Below are 22,085 nucleotides of genomic sequence, written 5' to 3'. Positions count from 1 at the left end.
GACTACACTGTACATACATTGTTTCTACTTTATATAGGCTGTGTATTTATCATATCATTTCTGCTTTTACTCTATGTTAGTGTTATTTTCGGTTTTATGTGTTATTGGTATGATTTGGTCATTTTTTGGGTCTGGGAACGCTCAAAAATTTTTCCCATATAAATTGATGGTAATTGCTTCTTTGCTTTACGCCATTTCAGCATGAAAGGTTTCACAGGAACGCTCTACCTTAGCATGGGAAATACGGGACAAGGGCAGTCCCGTATGGGACAAACCAATTTAGCCCAATATACGGGATGTCCCGGCAAATATGGGACAGTTGGCAACCCTATGTTCAAGTTCAACAGTGCGTGACAGGGAATGAGGAAAGGTGCAGCTAACTCATATCGTTTCCTCGCGGCCCGGTGGTTGGGGACCGCTGGTTTATATAGAACATAGAATAGTACAGAGGCCCTTCAACCCACGATGCTGTGCTGATCTGAACTGGTAATTAAACGCCTAATCGCTTCTGCCTACACAATAACAATGTCTATATCCTTCCATTCTCTGCATATGCACGTGTCAATTTAAAAGCCTCTTAAATGTCTCTATCATATCTGCCTCCATCAACACCCCTGACAGTGCATTCTAGGCACTCACCACTCCGTGTAAAACTAATCTTGCTCTAAACACCCCCCTTGAACTTCGCCACACTCACTTCAAATGCATGCCATCTAGTATTAAGACATTTTGACCCTGAGAAAAAGACCTGGCTATCTATCTATGCCACCAAAAGTAATATCATATATAACATGTATAAGATTAAGAGGCCCAGATATAGTGAACAAGGACATATAATAAAGCATAATTTACCTGGAAGCATTGTTAGCCAATGCAAGTTAGTGTTGTAGAGAGATACAGCAATGAGACAGACTCTCCAGTCTACCAAGACAGTATCAGCTCTGAATCACCCATTTACACCAACTTCATATTAGTCAAACAAAATTAACAAAATGATAGAAGAGCTGCGGATTTTCTTTCCCCACCAACAAACACCAACCCACCCCTAGTGGATGCTGAGGTCTGAACTTGTTGTCCAAAAGGATGGAAAAATCAGAAGTGCCATGTCATTAACGACAAGGATTAATCCCTAGATGTGTGGCATGAGTCTCCTACTGCCCCATGAATTTCTATGCTTGTAAACTCTTGCTACATGCAAACTGGCTAACGTATTTACATACAGAACCATAGTGACAACATTCCGGCTGTTGCAATTTCATAGGAAAGGATAAGAAAAGACACAATATACAACTGCAGTGTGGAAAAAACCGCATGTTACTGTTGTAAACAGTCAATACTTAATGTCTACATATTTACTCCAAATAATTACACAATTATTGCACCATATTGTCAATTTACACATTCCAAATCTGCAGATTAGATACAAAATCTGCATCTGTTATCCTTCTAAGATCCTATTCAGAAACTCTTTCCAATGACTCACCCCTCTGTATGTATCCTCTGGGGATTTGTTGTAGTTCCAAAAGCGAAATCCAACGATGTGTTGTTGCTGATTGAAGTTGATTGTGAGAATGTGATTCTCTCCATTCGTGAAAGGAACCAGCCACATATGTTCATCTTCTGTAGTGATATTAACCCCATCTATCAGCCTTAGCAAACATACCAGGAATCAGTTAGTCTTTATACGTCTCCAACACCAAATTTCTGCTTTTAAATTTCTACTTTTAGCAACACTAACTCCTCAGTAACTTCTGTTTACAGCCTAGATTCTGAAGGACACAGAGAAAGATGGTTTGTCTCTGTACAGAGTGAGAGCCTTTCAGGAGGGATAGAGAGGAGAGAGGCAGCAAGACTAAGAAAAAGAGATCTTGGCAAAAACACTCTCTCCAGTAACCTTTAAGCTATGAAGCTGCCAAATCATACCAAATAACACGTAAAAATATACAGCCTATATAAAGTAGAAATAATGTATGTACAGTGTAGTATCACTTACTGGAATTGGGAAGGCATCGAGCACACTGATGATGATGTGCTAGACTGAGTCGGAGGTTGGGGTGGTGCAGAGGCCCCCACCCTCCAGGCCGCCGACTGATACATTGCCGCGAAACAGGCAGGGGTCCAGCAGTAGCCAGAAGGCACACAGCACATCTTTAAGAAAAAAGCCGACATAAACAAGCTAATTAATTACGTGCCGCCCGACACGTAATTGTCGGCCCAGATCAGTGCCGATTGCCGATTGCATCGCCTCTGATCTGGGCTGACATTTATGTGTCAGGCGGCACCTAATTAATTAGCTTGTTTATTTCGGCTTTTTTCTTAAAGATGTGCTGTGTGCCTCCCGGCTACCTTTGAATTCTCCGCGAATTGGTATCTGCCCGTGGCCCGGGGGTTGGGGTGGTGGGCCACTGGGATGTCATCTCATCGTCGTCTGTTTCCATTAGAGCAGGCAGCTCATCTTCTCCCATGACTGCCCACCTCGATGTCGAAGGTCGAGGTTCGTTGTCTGCTGTGGCTGATGTGGAAGGCTTGCTTGACTGCTGAGCCTCGCGCATTTTTCTATCATACAGTTCTTTGTAAGCACTCAAACCATCCTGCAAATATCCCCTAAACCAACGTACCCTTTCAAAATTAAAGTCGTACTTTATCATTGCAGCAAAAATCTCACACAGTTGCTTCACGTTCATTTCGCTACTGTATTCGGTTTCGATTGTTATCCTTTCCTCTTCCAATTGCATCAGCTCTTCACCTATCAGTTCTTGGTCATGGAATGCCAAAACCTCTTCAACATCATCTTCGTCAGCTTCCACAAGCCAAACTCACTTTGTCCTTACTTCGTTCACCACGATCAAAACGCTTAATTATGTCTAGTTTTACGCTAAGTGTAACACCCTTACGAGCTCTTTCAGGCTTTTCCAATACCTCAGAACTCATCTTGCAAACGGCTGCTCACAGGCACGTGTTAAAGCAATGCTGTTCCGAATCTGGGGGAGAGCGGCTGCTCGGGGCACGTGCTGCCTTTTATCGCGTGCTGATTCTTTTCGTAACAGTGAAAACACCTTCTGTATGCGAAAACAGGGTACTAATGTAGGTCTTTCATAACAGTGAGGTTTCGTGACGGTCGAAAGGCGGGGGTATTAAGAACTGATGGGCTGAAAAGTACTCACATAGACATAAGCGTTGGTTCTTAATCTATTCTGAACTAATCAGGATTGAAGTCAGTGAAGTTCATGGAGCCAATTCCCTTAACTTGTGGGCTTCTTTTTTTAATTCCTGCCTTTTCTGGCTTTTTAAAGACTGGATTGTTACAATGCCCACAATAACTATTCTGAACTCCAAGAAAGGTGCTTTGCATCTTCTTTCACTTAACCCATAACTTTCATACTGATGTTCAATTAATTGTCACAGTTATTGAAAACTACTTGTTCTTATGTACTCATTGATTTAACATCCATTCAATACTGTTCACCTAGAACAATTAAATGGAGAATATTAGCTCCTGATCGATATAGTTCAGGCAACAAATAGTTGCTGAATATTCAGCCCTAAGCACAATATCTATCTGGGCTACTCACGCACATTTCACAGGTCCTATGTGGCCAAACTTTTAAAATCACACTGTCAATAATTTTTATCACAGGCTACAAATAGATCTGAGCTTACTTTTGTAAAATCTGTCAGCCAGTGAGGAAATAATCCACAGACAGCTCTTTCCAAGTTGCAATATGATACATCATTAAAATAAAAGTTTAAGTGAAAGTCCAGCATAAGTACTATCTAGAAAGAGTACCAGGGGTCAACATGAGGGTATTTCATATAACCCTAGGCTTAACTCTCAGAGTTAAATTAATTTGTTTAAATAGTCAATTAATATTATGTACTTGTCCAATGTCCTACTGTCTTCATCATATTCTGGCAGTTCGTTCAGATCTCTTGGCTTTGCTTCAATAATGTCCATTGTGACAGGTAGTGCTTGCCCATCTTTGCCTATAACTTCCAGTCCAGTCAATCCAAGGTAGTGGGAATCTCCCCACGTAGCTGTGAAATTTAGCTGTACAGCTAGATTTAAAGAAAAGAAGTTTATATAGCAAAACATACTGATTCCCAAATACATGTTCAGAAACAGATGCACAAATTCAATCTGGTAGCGATCCATTCCTTTCTTACTTTAGTCAGAATTATATAAACATTACAGTACAAGTTAATGAGCCCAGTCACGTTGGTGTTTATCATCCACATACACAATAGTTCCAATCACATGAATCTGTTCTGTATCCATACCCCTTTAATGTATTTTATTCATTCCTTTAATCTATTACAGGTCCACAATCCCTTATCCGAAACTCTGAAATCCGAAAAGCTCTGAAAACCGAAGTTTTTTTCGTGGAGTGTGGAGCGTGTCGTAACAAGCCTTGTTTGGCTTGAGCTGCTCCGGCCTATGGTGAGGCCACACTTAGATCCCAGTTCGCCTACCAGCCCCGACTAGGAGTTGAGGATGCCATCATCTTCCTGCTGAACCGTGTCTTCGCCCACCTGGACAAGCCAGCGAGCACAGTGAGGGTCATGTTTTTTGACTTCTCCAGTGCGTTCATAGAAACATAGAAAATAGGTGCAAGAGTAGGCCATTCGGCCCTTCGAGCCTGCACCGCCATTCAGTATGATCATGGCTGATCATCCAACTCAGAACTCTGCACCAGCCTTCCCTCCATACCCCCTGATCCCTTTAGCCACAAGGGCCATATCTAACTCCCTCTTAAATATAGCCAATGAACTGGCCTCAACTGTTTCCTGTGGCAGAGAATTCCACAGATTCACCACTCTCTGTGTGAAGAATTTTTTCCTAATCTTGGTCCTAAAAGGCTTCCCCTTTATCCTCAAACTGTGACCCCTCGTTCTGGACTTCCCCAACATCGGGAACAATCTTCCTGCTTCTAGCCTGTCCAATCCCTTTAGGATTTTATACGTTTCAATCAGATCCCGCCTCAATCTTCTAAATTCCAATGAGTATAAGCCCAGTTCATCCAGTCTTTCATCATATGAAAGTCCTGCCATCCCAGGAATCAATCTGGTGAACCTTCTTTGTGCTCCCTCTATGGCAAGGATGTCTTTCCTCAGATTAGGGGATCAAAACTGCACACAATACTCCAGGTGTGGTCTCACCAAGGCCTTGTACAACTGCAGTAGTACCTCCCTGCTCCTGTACTCGAATCCTCTTGCTATAAATGCCAGCATACCATTCGCCTTTTTCATCGCCTGCTGTACCTGCATGTCCACTTTCAATGACTGGTGTATAATGACACCCAGATCTCGTTGCACCTCCCCTTTTCCTAATCGGCCATTCAGATAATAATCTGTTTTCCTGTTTTTGCTACCAAAGTGGATAACTTCACATTTATCCACATTAAATTGCATCTGCCATGAATTTGCCCACTCACCTAGCCTATCCAAGTGACCCTGCATCCTCTTAGCATCCTCCTCACAGCTAACACTGCCGCCCAGCTTCGTGTCATCCTCAAACTTGGAGATGCTGCATTTAATTCGCTCATCCAAGTCATTAATATATATTGTAAACAACTGGGATCCCAGCACTGAGCCTTGCAGTACCCCACTAGTCACTGTCTGCCATTCTGAAAAGGTCCCGTTTATTCCCACTTTTTGCTTCCTGTCTGCGAACCAATTCTCTATCCACATCAATACCTTACCCCCAATACCGTGTGCTTTAAGTTTGCACACTAATCTCCTGTGTGGGACCTTGTCAAAAGCCTTTTGAAAATCCAAATATACCACATCCACTGGTTCTCCCCTATCCACTCTACTAGTTACATCCTCAAAAAATTCTATGAGATTCGTCGGACATGATTTTCCTTTCACAAATCCATGCTGACTCTGACTTTGTTCAACACCATCCGCCCTGCTCTGCTGACAGCGATGCAGGTGGATGCTTCCCTGGTATCATGGATTCTTGATTACCTGACTGGCAGACCACAGTACGTGTGCTTGCAACACTGTGTGTCCGACAGAGTGATCAGCAGCACTGGGGCTCCACAGGGGACTGTCTTGTCTCCCTTTCTCTTCACCATTTACACTTTGGACTTCAACTACTGCACAGTCTTGTCATCTTCAGAAGTTTTCGGATGACTCTGCCATAGTTGGATGCATCAGCAAGGGAGATGAGGCTGAGTACAGGGCTACGGTAGGAAACTTTGTCACATGGTGTGAGCAGAATTATCTGCAGCTTAATGTGAAAAAGACTAAGGAGCTGGTGGTAGACCTGAGGAGAGCTAAGGTACCGGTGACCCCTGTTTCCATCCAGGGGGTCAGTGTGGACATGGTGGAGGATTACAAATACCTGGGGATACGAATTGACAATAAACTGGACTGGTCAAAGAACACTGAGGCTGTCTACAAGAAGGGTCAGAGCCGTCTCTATTTCCTGAGGAGACTGAGGTCCTTTAACATCTGCCGGACGATGCTGAGGATGTTCTATGAGTCTGTGGTGGCCAGTGCTATCATGTTTGCTGTTGTGTGCTGGGGCAGCAGGCTGAGGGCAGCAGCCACCAACAGAATCAACAAACTCATTCATAAGGCCAGTGATGTTGTGGGGATGGAACTGGACTCTCTCACAGTGGTGTCTGAAAAGAGGATGCTGTCTAAGTTGCATGCCATCTTAGACAATGTCTCCCATCCACTACATAATGTACTGGGTGGGCACAGGAGTACATTCAGCCAGAGACTCATTCCACCGAGATGCAGCACTGAGCGTCATAGGAAGTCATTCCTGCCTGTGGCCATCAAACTTTACAACTCCTCCCTTGGAGGGTCAGACATCCTGAGTCAATAGGCTGGTCCTGGACTTATTTCATAATTTACTGGCATAATTTACATATTACTATTTAACTATTTATGGTTCTATTACTATTTATTATTTATGGAGCAACTGTAATGAAAACCAATTTCCCCCGGGATTAATGAAGTATGACTCTGACTGTGACTATGACTATTGGTGCGCCACCAGCTGACGTCACTCAGGTGAGACGTGGCAGCACTAGTAGAGGCTGCCAGACGTCAGTTGTGGCTCAGCACTCGTACTGGTTACACATGCATTTGCTGTTCGCTGATATTTTGTGTTCACTGTTGACTTTGTTGAACCTACAGATCAAGACTTTGAAGGATATCATGTCACTAATGAGAAGATGATGATATCAAACCTCGTAACTTACGCTAAAATGTTACCAAACGAAAGTGTAGATAAGTTAGAGGAAGCTGACATCGAAGAAATGCTGAACATTGACAATGATGCACCTGTTGTGCATTCCTTGAGTGTTGGGGAAATTGCTGAAATGGTGTTAAATACAGTTAAGCATGAAGATAGTAGTGATGATGACAACATAGTGAACACAGGTGAAAAAATCCCCATAGACGTTATGGTGAAAATGTGTGATCAGATAACTGCTGGCCTTGAACAATGTGCATTTATCAGTGAGCAAGAGATTATGGCAGTTTACTCAGTTAAAGAGAGATTGCTTAGACATAAACCTATGTTAATAAGACAGATGACACTTAAAGAAGTCTTTAAAAATGCCGTCTGTCGTAGTGCTGCTTCATAACTTGAGAATCCTGTTCCTGGCCCATCAGGTACCTGTAGAGTATTTAGCTTTGTTTGCCAGACGTAATGCAACTTAACTAGTGGTACCTGTATGTATTTAGCTTAGTTTGAACCTATATATGTCCTAGAGTATTTACGTTCTACATTTATTCCAATAAGTCATTTACCAATAAGTCATGTTTGATTCTGTTCGTTTGAAGCTGCATATTTTTAAGTTTTATTGAATGTTTTTGATGGAAATAAAATGTACTAGTGTATTTATGGTCTATAATTATCCCAATATTTGATTTATCAGTATATTACTCTATAAATAAACTGTAATAGTATTTGTAAAAGAGTGCGGATCGTGAAAACCCGGAAGTTCTCTCTCCAGCACTCGTTGTTTGAGTATTGTGACGAGAATACACATAAAATTAAGATGTTTGCTGGCCTGGGTTAGCATCAGTGACATCAGCAAGTGGTCTGCCACCTGCCCTCAGGGGAAGGAGAGATAAGGAACAATGGAGCAGCGTCTGGAGATGTGTAATGAAGGAACGGGGGAGAGAGAGCTGTCTGGAGCGGCTCCCCCCTTTGAACCTTGAACTGTTTGAAGTGATGGACAGGCAATGCCCCAGCAGGGGGATAAAAAGGGACAGGTTCGCTGGGGCAGGACACACGCCACCCGAGGTAACGAGACCCTGGAAGCGGTGCGCCTCTCACGAGTGGGTGAGAAGTACCAGACAACGACCAGGGTGGAAAGGTACGATCAGTGGGAACCCGGTGTGTGTCCGTCCTTGCCTGGGTGCCGGGTTCACTGCAGAGGATCGACTGCATCTGGAGGAGGGGTCACAGTCAGTGACCTCAGGTGACATCACCAAGGACCCGCCCAAAAAGTTGCTTGTGAGCAATATCGCCGGTCTGTGAGTGAAGCCGTTCTGAATGATCAGTTGTTCCTGTTCTATCTCTCTCTTCCCCCACGTTGTCCATCGCCATGGCAACGATTACTGCGAACTGAACTTTGAGTCACTTTGAAATTTGGTCATTTACCCCTAGACAACGATAGAGCTTGATTGATGCTGTTATCTTAATTCTGTGCACATGTGTGTCTATCATCGCTGAACTGTTGCATTTATTATCCTTTCGATTACTGTGTTGCTTGTTTCTTTAATAAAACTTTCTTAGTTCTAGTACTCCAGACTCCAACTGAGTGATCCATTTCTGCTGGTTTGGCAACCCAGTTACGGGGTACGTAACAGTATGTACAGACTTTTTTCTTGTCATTATTCCCTAAACAATATGGTATAAGAACTATTTACATAGCATTTACATTGTATTAGGTATTATAAGTAATCTAGAGATGATTTAAAGTATATGGGAGGATGTGCATAGGTCCAGAGCTCCCCCGGGTCCTAAAGTCCACACGCACACGAGACAAGTTAATTATCAATATAATTATCAATTTTCTGAAATCCGAAAAATTCTGAATTCTGAAATGCAACTGGCCCCAAGGATTTCGGATAAGGGATTGTGGACCCGTATTAAAGGCTGATATTAGTGTCTGCTTTAATTATCAACTTTTCTGGTAGCATAGTCGAGATTCAAAACACTCTGTGCAGGAAAAAAGTAATCACCTGCTTTCTGTTCAATACAGTATGGCCTCCAAATTTCAATCAACCAGAAAAAAAACCTATCTCCTCATCCCATCAATAATGATTTAAAACATCCAATATATTTTTAAATGGGGCAAAGACAGAGGATAATGGATTGACCATTGGAGAATGGAGAATTTCTTCATCCAAAGAATCGTACATCTTTGAAAGTTTATATACTCGAGGTCAAAGGGAAGTGGTTTTGAAGGGTATTGGTGTACCACGTTGAAAATGGTATTGGACTAAGGGGGGCCAAAACCTGGGAAAATGCTTTTTACATTCCATTACGGTGTTGTTACAAGTATTAATACTTTGTTACTTTGACTGAGTTCAATAGATATCTTTGGGTTTAGCAGCTACTGCATTTTACTACATTTAGCATTCACAGCTGGCCTTAGAGTGAAATGTTGGCAGACCGCAGAGAGTAACAGCTAAGCTTTGAAGTTTTGGGTTTGGTGTCCTTTGGCTGTCTTTTCTTTCCCTCGTGTTGCGATAGTACAAGATATTTCCATTCTGGCCCCAAATGGAAGACCTAATAATTGTGGCAGGAGTGTTATGAATTTCAAACGAGAATCAGAAGAATTGAACCACTTAATGACATTATAACACAGTGGAAATGTTTTAGCAACATTTTTTCCCATTTTACAATACAGCATGAACAATTTATACATTGGCTTAAGTAAAAAAAATTTAGCTACATTTTATCAACAGTTTGAGAACCCAAGCAAAATATAGAATATATGGTGAATAAAAACTTCATAATGCTTTTGAAGTTACTGGAACTTAGGGATGCATATAAGTACTTACCTTTCCCTGTATATTCACCAAGTACCTGACTGGCTAGTCCAACCGACAATAAGAACGATTGTTCCTCCTCCTGTAAATGTGGAATTTCAATAGTTGGAAGAGATGGCACATAGTTGTCACATAGTTGCTATATTCTATATTGTTTTGAACCTACAATGGCACTATAGTAATGTGGTTTAAAACTGCTTTTGTATTTAATTATGTTTGTTCCCCTGCAATACAGTCATTTTGCCAGTAGATGGCAATGACACATTGCTATATTGAGCCAAAACTTCAGCTCGACTTCAGCCCTGAGGGTTAAATTGGAATAGCAAAGATGAAGAGGATCTGGGGAATACAAGTCGTGGTTAACCTGTACTCACTTGATATAGTGGAGGGTGTAAACAAAAATGCTGTTACAGACACAAATATTTTATTTCAGAAACCATTCGCAAGAACATAGAACATTAGGGACACAGGAATGGGCCCTTCAGCCCATGATGAATACACACAAAATGATGGGATAACTCTGCAGGTCAAGCATCTAAAGAGGGGAGTAAACAGTCAAAGTTTTGGGCTGACGCCCTTCGTCAAGCCTAGAAAGGAAGGTGGAAGAAGCCAGAATAAGTCATTTGGAGGAGTAAAAAGAATACCAGCTGGCAGGTGAAAGTTGAAGCCAGGTGAGTGGTAAAGTGGAAAGAGGGCATGGAAACTGGGAGGTGATAGGTAGACAGGCTGAAGAAGGGGGAGTCCAATGAGAGGATGAGGAGTGGCGCCAGGAGGGAGGTGATGGACAGGTGACGAGAAGGAGAGAGAGGGGAACCAGAATGGGGTTGGGGTGGAGAGGTTATCATGTTAGAGAAATCAGTGTTTATGCCATCAGGGTAGAGACTACCCTGCCAGAATATGAGGTGGTGCTCCTCCATCCTGTGTGGCCTCAACAAGGCGATTGAGGAGGCGATCACTGACATGGTGGAATAGTTAGACGAACTGAAATGGCTGGGTCCCTTAATCTACATGGGGTCTCACTGATGCAGAGGAGGGCATACTGGGAGCACCGGATGCAGTCGATGACTCCGACAGGCTTGCAGGTGAAGTGTTGCTTCAGCTAGAAGGACAGTTTGGAGCCCTGAATGTTGGTGACTGAGGTGGTGTAGGGACAGGTGCAGAACTTGCAGGCATAAGTTCCAGGAGGAAGATTAGTGGGGATGGATGAGTGGACAATGGAGTCATGTAGGGAGAAAACAGAGAGAGGGGAGGGAAAGGTATGCTTTGTGATAGGACCCTGTTGCAGATGGCAGAGGTTATGGAGATACGCTGGAGATATGAAGGCTCATGGGGTGGTAGTTATGGACAAGGGGGGGCCTATCCCTATTATGGCTGTGGGAAGATATGGTGAGGGCAGATGTATGGGAAATGGAGGAGATGTGGGTGAGGACAGCATTGATGGTTGTGGAAGGAAAACCCCATTCTTTGAAGTAAGAGGACATCTCAGATGGCCTAGAATGGAAAGCCTCATCATGAGAACAGATGTGGCAGAGATGTAGGAACTGAAAAAAGCGATTAGCACTTTTACAAGTAAAAGGATGAGAAGAGGTATAATCAAGAAAGCTGCGAAAGTCAGTTGGTTTATTAAAGTCTGTTGCACCAAATTAATTAAACTAGTAATTAAATGTCAAAGTAAACTAATCCCTTCTGCTTACACAGCGTCCATAACCCTCCATTCAAAGCAACGATTATGCTTCTTAATGATCAGTTTACGTTTTAATTCAAATTCATAGCCCACAAAGGGATGTGCCACATGATTGCATTTCTAGGCTGAAGTTTTCATTCATAAAGAACTGGGCCCTTTCAGCATCTAAAGGTGCACAATTGTTTGCATACTTACAAGTTTCTCTGTCCAGAACCATATTTAATCATCATTATTGCCAAATGAATTACTTCACCTCCTCTTCCACAGTCTACTTCCAAGTACCCTTATCCTCCATTCTATCACATTTTCAAATTTTGTGTCAAATGCAAATTTTAAAATTAAACTCTAGATATCAGTCTAAATCATCAATAATTCTATTTTAAAACCAGCCTCTGCGATACAGCATCATTGTGTGGGACAGAAGCTGCAAACCTCTACAGAGAATTGTAAAACTGTGAAGAATATCACCAGGGTCCCTGTCCCCGCCCCCCCGCCCCCCACCCCACCACCCCAATCTGCGACATCTATTTGGAGAATTGTACCAAAAGGCCCGGAACATTGCTGAGGATCCCTACCACAATCTCTTTGACCCATTATCTTCAGTAAAGAGGTACAGGAGCATCAGGACTAGGACTGCCAGACTGGGTAATAGCTTCTTCCCTCAGGCTGTGAGACTAATGAATACCATGCCACCACTGAGGTCTTGTCACTAGAACAGCAAACTTTTACTGTACTATTTACTGCTTACCAGTGTTGTGCACTACATGCACTTTGAATGATATTTTAATAAGCTAATTGTGGTAATATTTTGTTTTATGTGCTGCATGTGATGTACAGGGCCTATAAAAAGTGTTCATCCCCCTCCCTCCCCCCCGGAAGTTTCATGTTTAATTGATTTACAACATGGAATCACAGTGGATTTAATTTGTTTGTTTTTACTCTAATCAAGAGAAAAGACTCGTGTCAAAGTGGAAACAAATTTCTACAAATTGGTCTAAATTTATCACAATTATTAAACACAAACTAATTGATTGCATAATTATTCACCCCCTTCAAGTCAGTATTTAGTAGATGCACCTTTGATTACAGGTTTGAGTCTGTGTGGATAGGTCTCTACCAGCTTTGCACATCTGGACTGCAATTTTTCCTCATTCTTCTTTACAAAACTGCTCAAGCTCTGTCAGATTGCATGGAGATCGTGAGTGAACACCCCTTTTCAAGTCCACCCACAATTCTTAATTGGACTGAGGTCTGGACTCTGATCTGGCCACTCCAGGACATTAACTTTGTTGTTTTTAAGCCATTCCTGTGTGGCTTTGGCTTTATGCTGGGGGTTATTATCTTGCTGGAAAATAAATCTTCTCCCAAGTCGCAGTTCTCTGCAAGACTATATAAGGTTTTCCTCCAGGATCCCTGTATTTTGCTACATTCATTTTACCCCCTACCTTCATAAGTCTTCCAGGGCCTGCATCAGTGAAGCATCTCCACAGTGTGATGCAGCCACCACCATGTTTCACGGTAGGGATGGCTAGTTTTTGATAATGTGCGGTGTTTGGCTTACACCAAACATAGTGTTTAGTCTGATGGACCAAAAGCTCAATTTTGGTTTCAACAGAACATAAAACTTTCTTCCAGCTGACTTTAGAGTCTCCCACCTCTTCCAGGAAACTCCAGCCGAAATTTCATGAGAGTTTTTTTTTCCAACAGTGGCATCCTCTTTGCCACTCTTCCATAAAGCTGTGACGGTGAAGCACCCGGGCAACAGTTGTTGTATGCACAGTCTCTCCCATCTCAGCCACTGAAACTTGTAACTCCTCCAGAGCTGTCATCGGTCTCTTGCGGGCCTCCTTCACTATGGCACGGTCACTCAGTTTTTGAGGACGGCCTGCTCTAGGCAGATTTATAGCTGTGCTATATTCTTTCCATTTCTTGACGATTGACTTAACTGTACTCTAAGCAACATGCAGTGACTTGGAAATTTTCTTGTATTCATCTCTTGACTTGTGCTTTTCAATAACTTTTTTGCGGAGTTGCTGGAGTTATCTTGGAGTAGTTTTAGCCAGAATACTGACTCACCAGCAGTTGGACCTTCTGGATACAGGTGCATTTTTACTACAATCAATTGAAACACCTTGAGTAGACATTTAATAAAATACCTCTAAAACAAATTGACTGCACCAGTGATAATTTGGTGTGTCATATTGGGGGGGGGGGGGGGTGAATACTTATGCAATCAATTATTTTGTGTTTTATATTTGGAAATAATTAACTTTGGAGAGATCTGTTTTCTCTTTGATACGAAAGAGTTTTTCTGTTGATCAGCGTCAAAAAAAAGCCTAATTAAATCTACTGTGATTCAATGTTGTAAAACAATATAACATTAAAACTTCCAAAGGGGGGGGGGGTGAATATTTTTTATAGAAGAAGAAGAAGAAAACCCTGAACTCCAAGTGGAGTCATCGGCACGCTGTCATGATGGCGTTTTTTTTAGCAGGCTTTCTTATTTTTACGAGCCCGAGTTGCTAGCTCAACACTCAACCTAGATGGAAAGTGTGCAAGGGAGCTGGCTGGATTTGAACTCAGGAGCCTTTGCTCTGAAGTCCTGTGCTGATGCCACTACACCACCAGCTGGTGGAATGAATACTTTTATAAGCACTATATATTCGTAGATGCACCATGGTCTGGAGGAACTTTGTTTCATTTAGTTCAGTGATTCCCAATGGGGAGGTGGAGGACCACCTCCTCCCCAGGGGGGCAGTTACGTGTCCTAAGGAGGCATCAGGGGAGATAGAAGGTGTCTGGAGGCTTTCAAGATTTTTGCAGGGGGTAGTAAGCAGCACCCTAACATGAGGCATGAGACCTAACCGACTGTTACTAGAATAGGCACTTCCAATAAAATGGATGAGACACTAGAACACAGGAAGAACTATAGCTCTGCAGGCGGTAAGCACTCATTGTAACAACACACCTGAATCACTGCAATATCATGTGACCTTACCGACCAAATGGACATTATTGGGGATGCATAAATTAGCAACCAGGGTGCCAAACAGTTCCCCTTGACTCGCAGCACGGAACGAGTTCATGCAATTTAACAGTTAGTGAGTCAAATATATCTTCTGAACTTTCTCGACAGTTCAATGGAAAACTGGTCACGCAATGATACAGCACTGGCCAGAACCAAACAGTGAAATAGAGCCAATCAGTGAACCTGCCAACCCTGAGGATTCCTTCTGAGGTGTTCAAAGAGATTCCCATTTGTAAAAAGAACAATTATCAATAGACAATCAATCTGCAACAAGCTCCTAATGTATATTGAGGATAAAAGTATTCCAATTAGGAAGATAACTTCTTGTGCAACAGATACAACACCATATATGACAGGTCATTATGTTGGTTTAGTGGGATTTATGAAAAAAAAATTCCAAGTCTGCTTACAATCCATCGTGTAATTCATTGTCAATATCTCATAGCCACAAAATTCTGCCAGTGACTTTTTTCAAGCATGATTCCAATAATATCTACTATCAACAAAATTAAAGCTCAACCATTAAATAGAAGAATATTTCACCAATATGCCAAGGTAATGATGAAGAGTTTAAATGCTTGCTTCTTCACGCTGAAGAGCGTTGGCTGTCAAAAGGCTGCTGCTTAAAATGTTTCTTTGATCGTTCTGACACTGTGGTTGAATTCTTGCTCAAAGTCGACAAGAGCTTGGGAAACAAGACTGAACTTCTACATGGAAATGTGGCATACCTAGCCGATCTCTATGGCAAAATGAACATTCTAAATACGTATGAAACTGCGGGGTGAGAATTTCAATTTAATCCAGGTAAAATGTAAGTGTCCACTTTTATCAGAAAATTGGAAATATGGAAGCAAAACACTGGGAGAAGAATGTTCTCACTGTTTCCCTGCAAGGAAAGTATGGCACTCTCTTTCACAAGTTTATACCTGCAGTCACTGAAGATGAATTTTCAGAATCGATTCAAGGATTTGAACGATCTGGAAATTCATGACTGGGTTATTTTTCTGTTTCTTTGCAAGGTGGCAGAATAGGAAGAGAGCTTGCAAGAAGAAATTATAAAATTCAGAACGACAAAGAAGCAAAAATGCACGTCAGCATTTGTGGTACGTGGCTACACTGTCATACAAAGTTTCCTGGTCTTTGGAGAAGAACCAAACTGCTCTTCATTACATTTCCATCTTCCTACCTTGTTGTGCAGTGAACCACATACTCACAAAATACAAAACTGCTTGGACATTGTTACACATGGGGACTTAAGGCTTTTGCTGTCACAACTTGAACCAGGTATGTCAACTCTTGTTAAAAAGCATCAAGCTCAAGGATCACACTTGTTATCAAAGCTGCTGTACAGCACACAGGTACTGTGTAAGCTAGGTTTATAGACAAATAAAAATATAAAGCAGACTCATTTTTCTCATGTTAGTATATAGTAGACATGTTTTTAGACTACGGGGGCGCCGGAAAATATATTGTGCCTAAGAGGTATGTTGGCAAGTATGGAGGTGCTTCAGGGAGGTGTTGGGCTAAAAAAGGTTCAGAAAAATTGATTTGGTTGTATACATGTACAGTCAGATGACAATAAACTTGTAAATCTTCCTCCAATTACTGCTGAGCACTGCTTTCTTTCCCACAACCAGAATTTAATCTGTGTAGCCTTTTCTAATTAATTTTAAATTATGCAAACAATATGTGGTATTAAAGCTATAAGCATATTTTTAAGCATGGCAGCGCAGATAGAACTTGGAGACTTTTTTACCTGCTTATCTTCTGCCCTAAAGCCAGCTTGTGTGAATGGTCTCTCCTCTCCATCGTTTGCAGTACCAGGTCTATTGAGCTCTTCCTCAAATGTACGTGGCAGAGTATAATCAATACCAGCCATAAATGTTTCATCATACTGGGACATTGCATCCAGAATGTCATCGTCTGTAGTAAACAGTATCGTATCACCAAACTGCTCCAAAGCTGCAAATGAGGAACGCAACAAACAAATAAGTAAACAATAAATCAAGAACCTAAACAAGTGGAGGAAAATAATAAACCTTGTCCAATTTCTAAAGGTCCCAAATATAAATGATAAAAATGGACATCTCTGAATTATTTATTTTTCAGAATCATTATAAACTGGAAATTTGAAAATATGTGTCATTTTTTTGTAATCCAGGGAGCGGGAAACACAGAATCAAATATCGCTATGATGATTGTACGTTCTAGTATCAATTGTTTGGCGACAACAAAGTATAAAGTATTTCTCCTCCTTTAAACATAATAGGATATTGAATAAGGTGTTTGGAATCTACATCAAGTGAATATCTGACCAAAAGATTTTACTGACTAAATCATGAGTTTATCAAATTTTCTATACATATTTTGATGGGTAATTTCTATATTCAATTAATTACTTCATCTAATGTTAATCAGCTGTGCTTTTGCCATATTGCTTTTAAAGATAACTTTTGATGGCTTCTGGAATTCCAAAGCACTTTACTGTTAAAATGGAGGGAAAAAAATGGAGAAATTTGTGTTTCAAGACCATTAAAATAAATGACACCATGAGATATAGAAGCAAATTCAGGCTATTTGGCCTATTCAGACTACTCCACCATTTAATCATGGCAAATTTTTTTTCCTCCAGCCCCATTTTCCTACCTTCATCACATAACCCTCCTCTCTCTTACCAACCAAGAATCTATCAATCTTTGTCTTAAATACACCAAATGATTTGGTCTCCGCAGCCCTTTGTGATGAGAGATTTCTCCCTCATCCTTCTGAGTACTGGCCCAGAGATATCAAACACTCCTCATAGTTTAAGCCTTTCAGTTTTGGAAACTTTCTGAAGCCTCTCCAGGATCAGCACATCTTTTTCTCAGGCTACGTCCACATTACGCCGGATAATCTTGAAAACGCCGGTTTCGAGTAAAAACGACAGGCGTACACACTGAGCGTTTTTCAAAATATCTCTGTCCACACTAATACAGATATTTGGGCAAATCTCCTACTGGGCATGCGCAGGACACACAGAAAACAAGCGAAGAGGAAACGGTATACTTAGTGCACGTTGGTCCAGTTACAGAGTAGAAAAACTTCAAAGGAATAGCTCTTGGCTCTCGCGCAGGAGGACTTAAAACTAAAAAAAAACACAAATACTGGAGCGAATGGAGGCAACCAACAGGGAGTTCACGGACAGTATGACCCGGCTGACGATGGACATTGGAAAAACTAACTAACTCTGTTACATTAATAAAGCACCTTGTTAAATGTATAAAACGTCTACATCAGTGTTATCTTGTATTTCCATACAATGTTACATTAGGCTGTTACACATCTATTGTCAGAGAAGTACTTGCATAAATAGGTAAACCACCTTCATACAAGCAAGGACAGAAAACAGGGCAAAGTGAGTACACTTATTTATTCAGTAAGCTATGGGTCAAAGTATTTGGCGAGTACATTTCTAACTCTTCTGGCTACAGTCTCGTTGCCGTCTGTTCTGAAATTGTTAGGTTGTGTGGGGGGTTACGTACAAGAAAACAACGAAATGCCGCGCTGCGGCCATCTGTTCCGGCACGTCATGACAGCGTTTTTAAATAGTCAAAAAAGCTCACTTTACAATCTAACTCTCACACTGTCCACACCGACTGTGTGTTATAACAGCCGTACGGCAGTGCTTGTGCAATACCAAGCAGAAGCAGAAAAAGCATTGTTGTTGTGGTGTTGTCATGACAGCGTTTTTAAATCTCTCCGTTTACCCTGTACACACTATAACGGATATTAGGCGTTTTCCGATTTATTCACTCTGGAGACCGTTTCTGAAAATCTCCGTTTTCAGAGGATGAAAACACCGCTTCAAAACGAAGGGTCAAAACGTAGAGAAAAAGCTTCGTTTTCAAAATTATCCGGCATAGTGTGGACGTAGCCTTAGATACAGGGACTAAAATTGCTCACTGTATTCTAAATGCAGTTTGATGAATGCCTTATCAAGCCTCAATAGTACATCCTTGATCTTATGTTTTAGTCTACTCAAAATTAATGCTGACATTGCATTTGCCTTTTTAAATTACTAACTCAGCCTGCAAATGGTCAGTTTCAGGTACTGGCTGCTTGCAGGGTTAAGTGCTGAGAGGGAGATTAGTGGGGAGGGACAAATGGACAAGGGAGTTGCGGAGAGAGCAAAGGGATAAAGATATTTTTACTTGTAGGATCGCCTTTGGAGATAGCAGTAGATGGGGAGAATGATGTGAAGGATGCAGAGGCTGTTGGTGGTAAGTCAAGACAAGAGGGACTCCATCATTGTTAAGGCGGTGGGAAGATGGTGTGAGCACGGTTGTTTGGGAAATCGAGGAGATGTGGGCAAGAGCAGCATCAATGGTGGAGGAAGCAAAACCCCATTCTTTGAAGAAGGAGAACATCTCTGATGTCCTAGAAAGGAAAGCAGCATCCTGGAAACAGACACGGTAGAGGGGAAGGATCGAAAAAAGGGAACAGTAACTTTACAGGAGACGGTGAAGAGGAATAGTCAAGAGGTATACCTCAGGAATCAGTACATACATTTTGTTTATCTATTTAAATTTTCTTACATAAATTCCATGCAAGTTTTATTCTGTATTGTAAATTTTCAGGTAAAGAATTGCCAGTTCTGTACAAATGAATTTCTGTAAACTGATCAGCAATAACAAGTGGGTTGCCTGTATTGAGCTAATCTTGGGAGTTGGCAGGTCTGAGGTTAATGATGAAATCAAGCTAAACGTCCACTATTTTCTAATAATATTTCTCTTTAAAATTATTCTTTTAATCCATAAAAATGTCAAAAGACTGACAGGGTAAACATATTGAAGATATTATCGACTTGTGGGTAATCCAAAACCACAAGACACAAGTAAATTCCCAAAAAATTCAAAAAGAAATTCAGGAAAAAATATTTTTACCGGAAGATTGATTACAGTGAGGAATTTGTTTCAACAAAATTTGATGACAGGAATAGGGACATATTAAAGGTTAGCTGGATAAAGACAACAGATGATAAAGGTAGAGTTGATTGAAGAACGGTGGGTAAAAGTGTGTATGAAGCAGAAAAATCAGCATGGATATTTTTGACCAAGGGGTTAATACTGTGCTGGAAATTCTATGCAAAATATCATAAAGGATTGCATTTTCAATACTGGAAGGTAAAAAAAAATCATTTACACTTGCATTTGAAATGTAACACATCAAAAAACATTCTGGATTGTTGAACAAACCTACATTAGTTTTGACATTAGACAACATTAATTTCTAATTCGCAAACACGAGGAAATCTGCAGATGCTGAAAATTCAAGCAACACACACAAAAAATGCTGGTGAATGCAGCAGGCCAGGCAGCATCTATAGGAAGAGGTACAGTCGACGTTTTGGGCCGAGAGGTTACATGTTCATAACACAAGACTGTACTATTAAAATAAGCAAACTGGTTGTATTGTGTTTTCACTTAAAATAAAGCAAAACGCTGCTGAAACTTTCAAATTTCTTAATTATTTTTGATGGCAACTGTGCGATTCTTACAGTTGCATTGTTTTTCTGTTAATCACCCTTCAATTAACATATAAAAATAAACTTCCACTTAAGAAGCTTCATTGTTTAAAGTAGAGTAGTCCCTTGCCACTTTAAGGAAAAGCTGTGGGAAAGTAAATGAGTTGGGAAATAGCCGGTGACCCTCTTGCTCGAAAAATGACCCAATATAACATCTAACATCTAGTCTTTTAAATTGGTATAGGCCTTACAGCTAACATGTAAAAGCTGAACATCATGAATACTCCCTCATGGAAGTATTTAGTCTCTACTGATAGTTTAGATTTACGAGGGAGAGCACAGGAGTAAAGCATGCCCAAAAAAGTAAATCCCTCAAGTACGGAGCAGCAAAAAAATGTCTGAGGATGTCTGGTAAAACTTTAAACATATATAAAGAATAACTTTCAGCAACATATCAAATGTGTGTGAAAGTATTAAAGGTGGATTTGAAATATTTCATTGGCATTTAACATGGTAGCGTAGCTGTTAGCACGTTTTACAGTACAGATGACCCGGGTTCAATTCCTGCCACTGTCTGTAAGGAATTTGTACGTTCTCCCCGTGACCACATGGGTTTCCTCCAGGTGCTCCATTTTCCTACCACAGTCCAAAGACCTACCAGTTAGTAGGTTAATTGGTCATTGCAAATTATCCTGTGATTAGGCTAGGATTAAAATGGGGGGATTGCTGTGTGGCACTGCTCGAAGGGCCAAAAGGCATATTCTGCGCAGTATCTCAATAAATAATGACATTAAAAAGAACAATTTCATAATATTGTTACATAGTTGCCAAACTCAATGTTAACATTTCATAGATAAACATTATACTTGTTATCAACTACCTAGGAAGCACTGCAGGAAAACATTTTTCATCTAGAGACATTATACTCATTTAATTCAGTACACAGTCAAACAAAGAACTGAATACGGTTTTACCTCCACTTAATGTTCCTGATGCCTTGGCTATTTCTCCTTTAAAAATGAACTTCCCATTTAATGAGATTTCTACATCTTTAACGCCACGGAAAGAATGTATTCTTGATTTGTTGTAATTCCAAATTCGAATCATAGCTATGTGACAGGAATTTTCAAAGTCAATATAGATAAAATGTGGCCTTTCTGGCGTGAAAGGTGCTAGCCAGAGATGCATATCATCTTGTGTCCTGTTTATACCATTAATCAAATTTGAAACTACCCGAGGATCTTTCCCATAAGCAGGCAAAATGTTAATATCTGCTGGATTTGCTTTGATTTGTGCTATTTTTACAGGTTCTCCAGTTGAACTAAATATTTCAATCCCATTAAGTCCAACGTAATGTCGATCACCCCAAGTAGATATAATGTTAATTGTCAAGTGACTGCCACATGGTAAAACAGGAATTTCAAAATCACTTCCATCGTCATCTCTTTCAGGATCAGTTGCATGTTCTTCTTTCTTCTCTTTGAGTTCCTGTATTGTTTCCTGGTGCAAGGATTTAAGTCTTGATTCTCTTCCAATTCTTTGTTCCTGCAAGAATTCATCAAATATGTCTCCTTCGAAATCCATGTTTGCTAAACGACCTCGTTGTGACTTGTTGAACTGTAATAAAGAATCCCACGATTCCATTAGGGTGTCATCCTGTTCATTTCGCCACTTGGCTCTTGTGGACCCCACAGACTTTGAAGGCTTCTGGCAATCTGGAAAACCCATAAGACATAATTTATGCCATATATTTTCAAACTACTGCTAGTCTACTTAGAAATGTTATGATCAAACCAGAGGACAGCCTCAAAGGATACACACAATTCTGTACAGATATGTGGGAA

The 22,085-nt window shown here is 40.9% G+C and overlaps 1 protein-coding gene across 5 annotated transcripts in view; it reads right to left on the bottom strand.

Annotated features, from left to right (window-relative positions):
- Window positions 1-22,085, bottom strand: part of LOC134351900 (katanin-interacting protein) — a 147,451-nt gene that overhangs the window by 53,899 nt on the left and 71,467 nt on the right. For all 5 annotated transcript variants that reach the window (XR_010019289.1, XM_063058784.1, XM_063058786.1 and 2 more), the window contains 5 exons: window positions 21,216-21,956; window positions 16,495-16,700; window positions 10,039-10,108; window positions 3,879-4,056; window positions 1,484-1,649 (listed from right to left, as the gene is read on the bottom strand). Coding sequence is in view for 4 of the 5 variants with exons in the window: in XM_063058784.1 (XP_062914854.1) it covers window positions 1,484-1,649; window positions 3,879-4,056; window positions 10,039-10,108; window positions 16,495-16,700; window positions 21,216-21,956 (1,361 nt within the window). In the remaining variant the exon portion in view is untranslated. The remainder of the gene's footprint in view (window positions 1-1,483; window positions 1,650-3,878; window positions 4,057-10,038; window positions 10,109-16,494; window positions 16,701-21,215; window positions 21,957-22,085) is intronic.

This window comes from Mobula hypostoma, chromosome 9, assembly GCF_963921235.1.
Source record: "Mobula hypostoma chromosome 9, sMobHyp1.1, whole genome shotgun sequence".
Lineage (NCBI taxonomy): Eukaryota > Metazoa > Chordata > Chondrichthyes > Myliobatiformes > Myliobatidae > Mobula > Mobula hypostoma.
The sequence above is the reverse complement of the archived record's forward strand: the minus strand, read 5'-3'. Positions and strand labels throughout refer to the sequence as shown.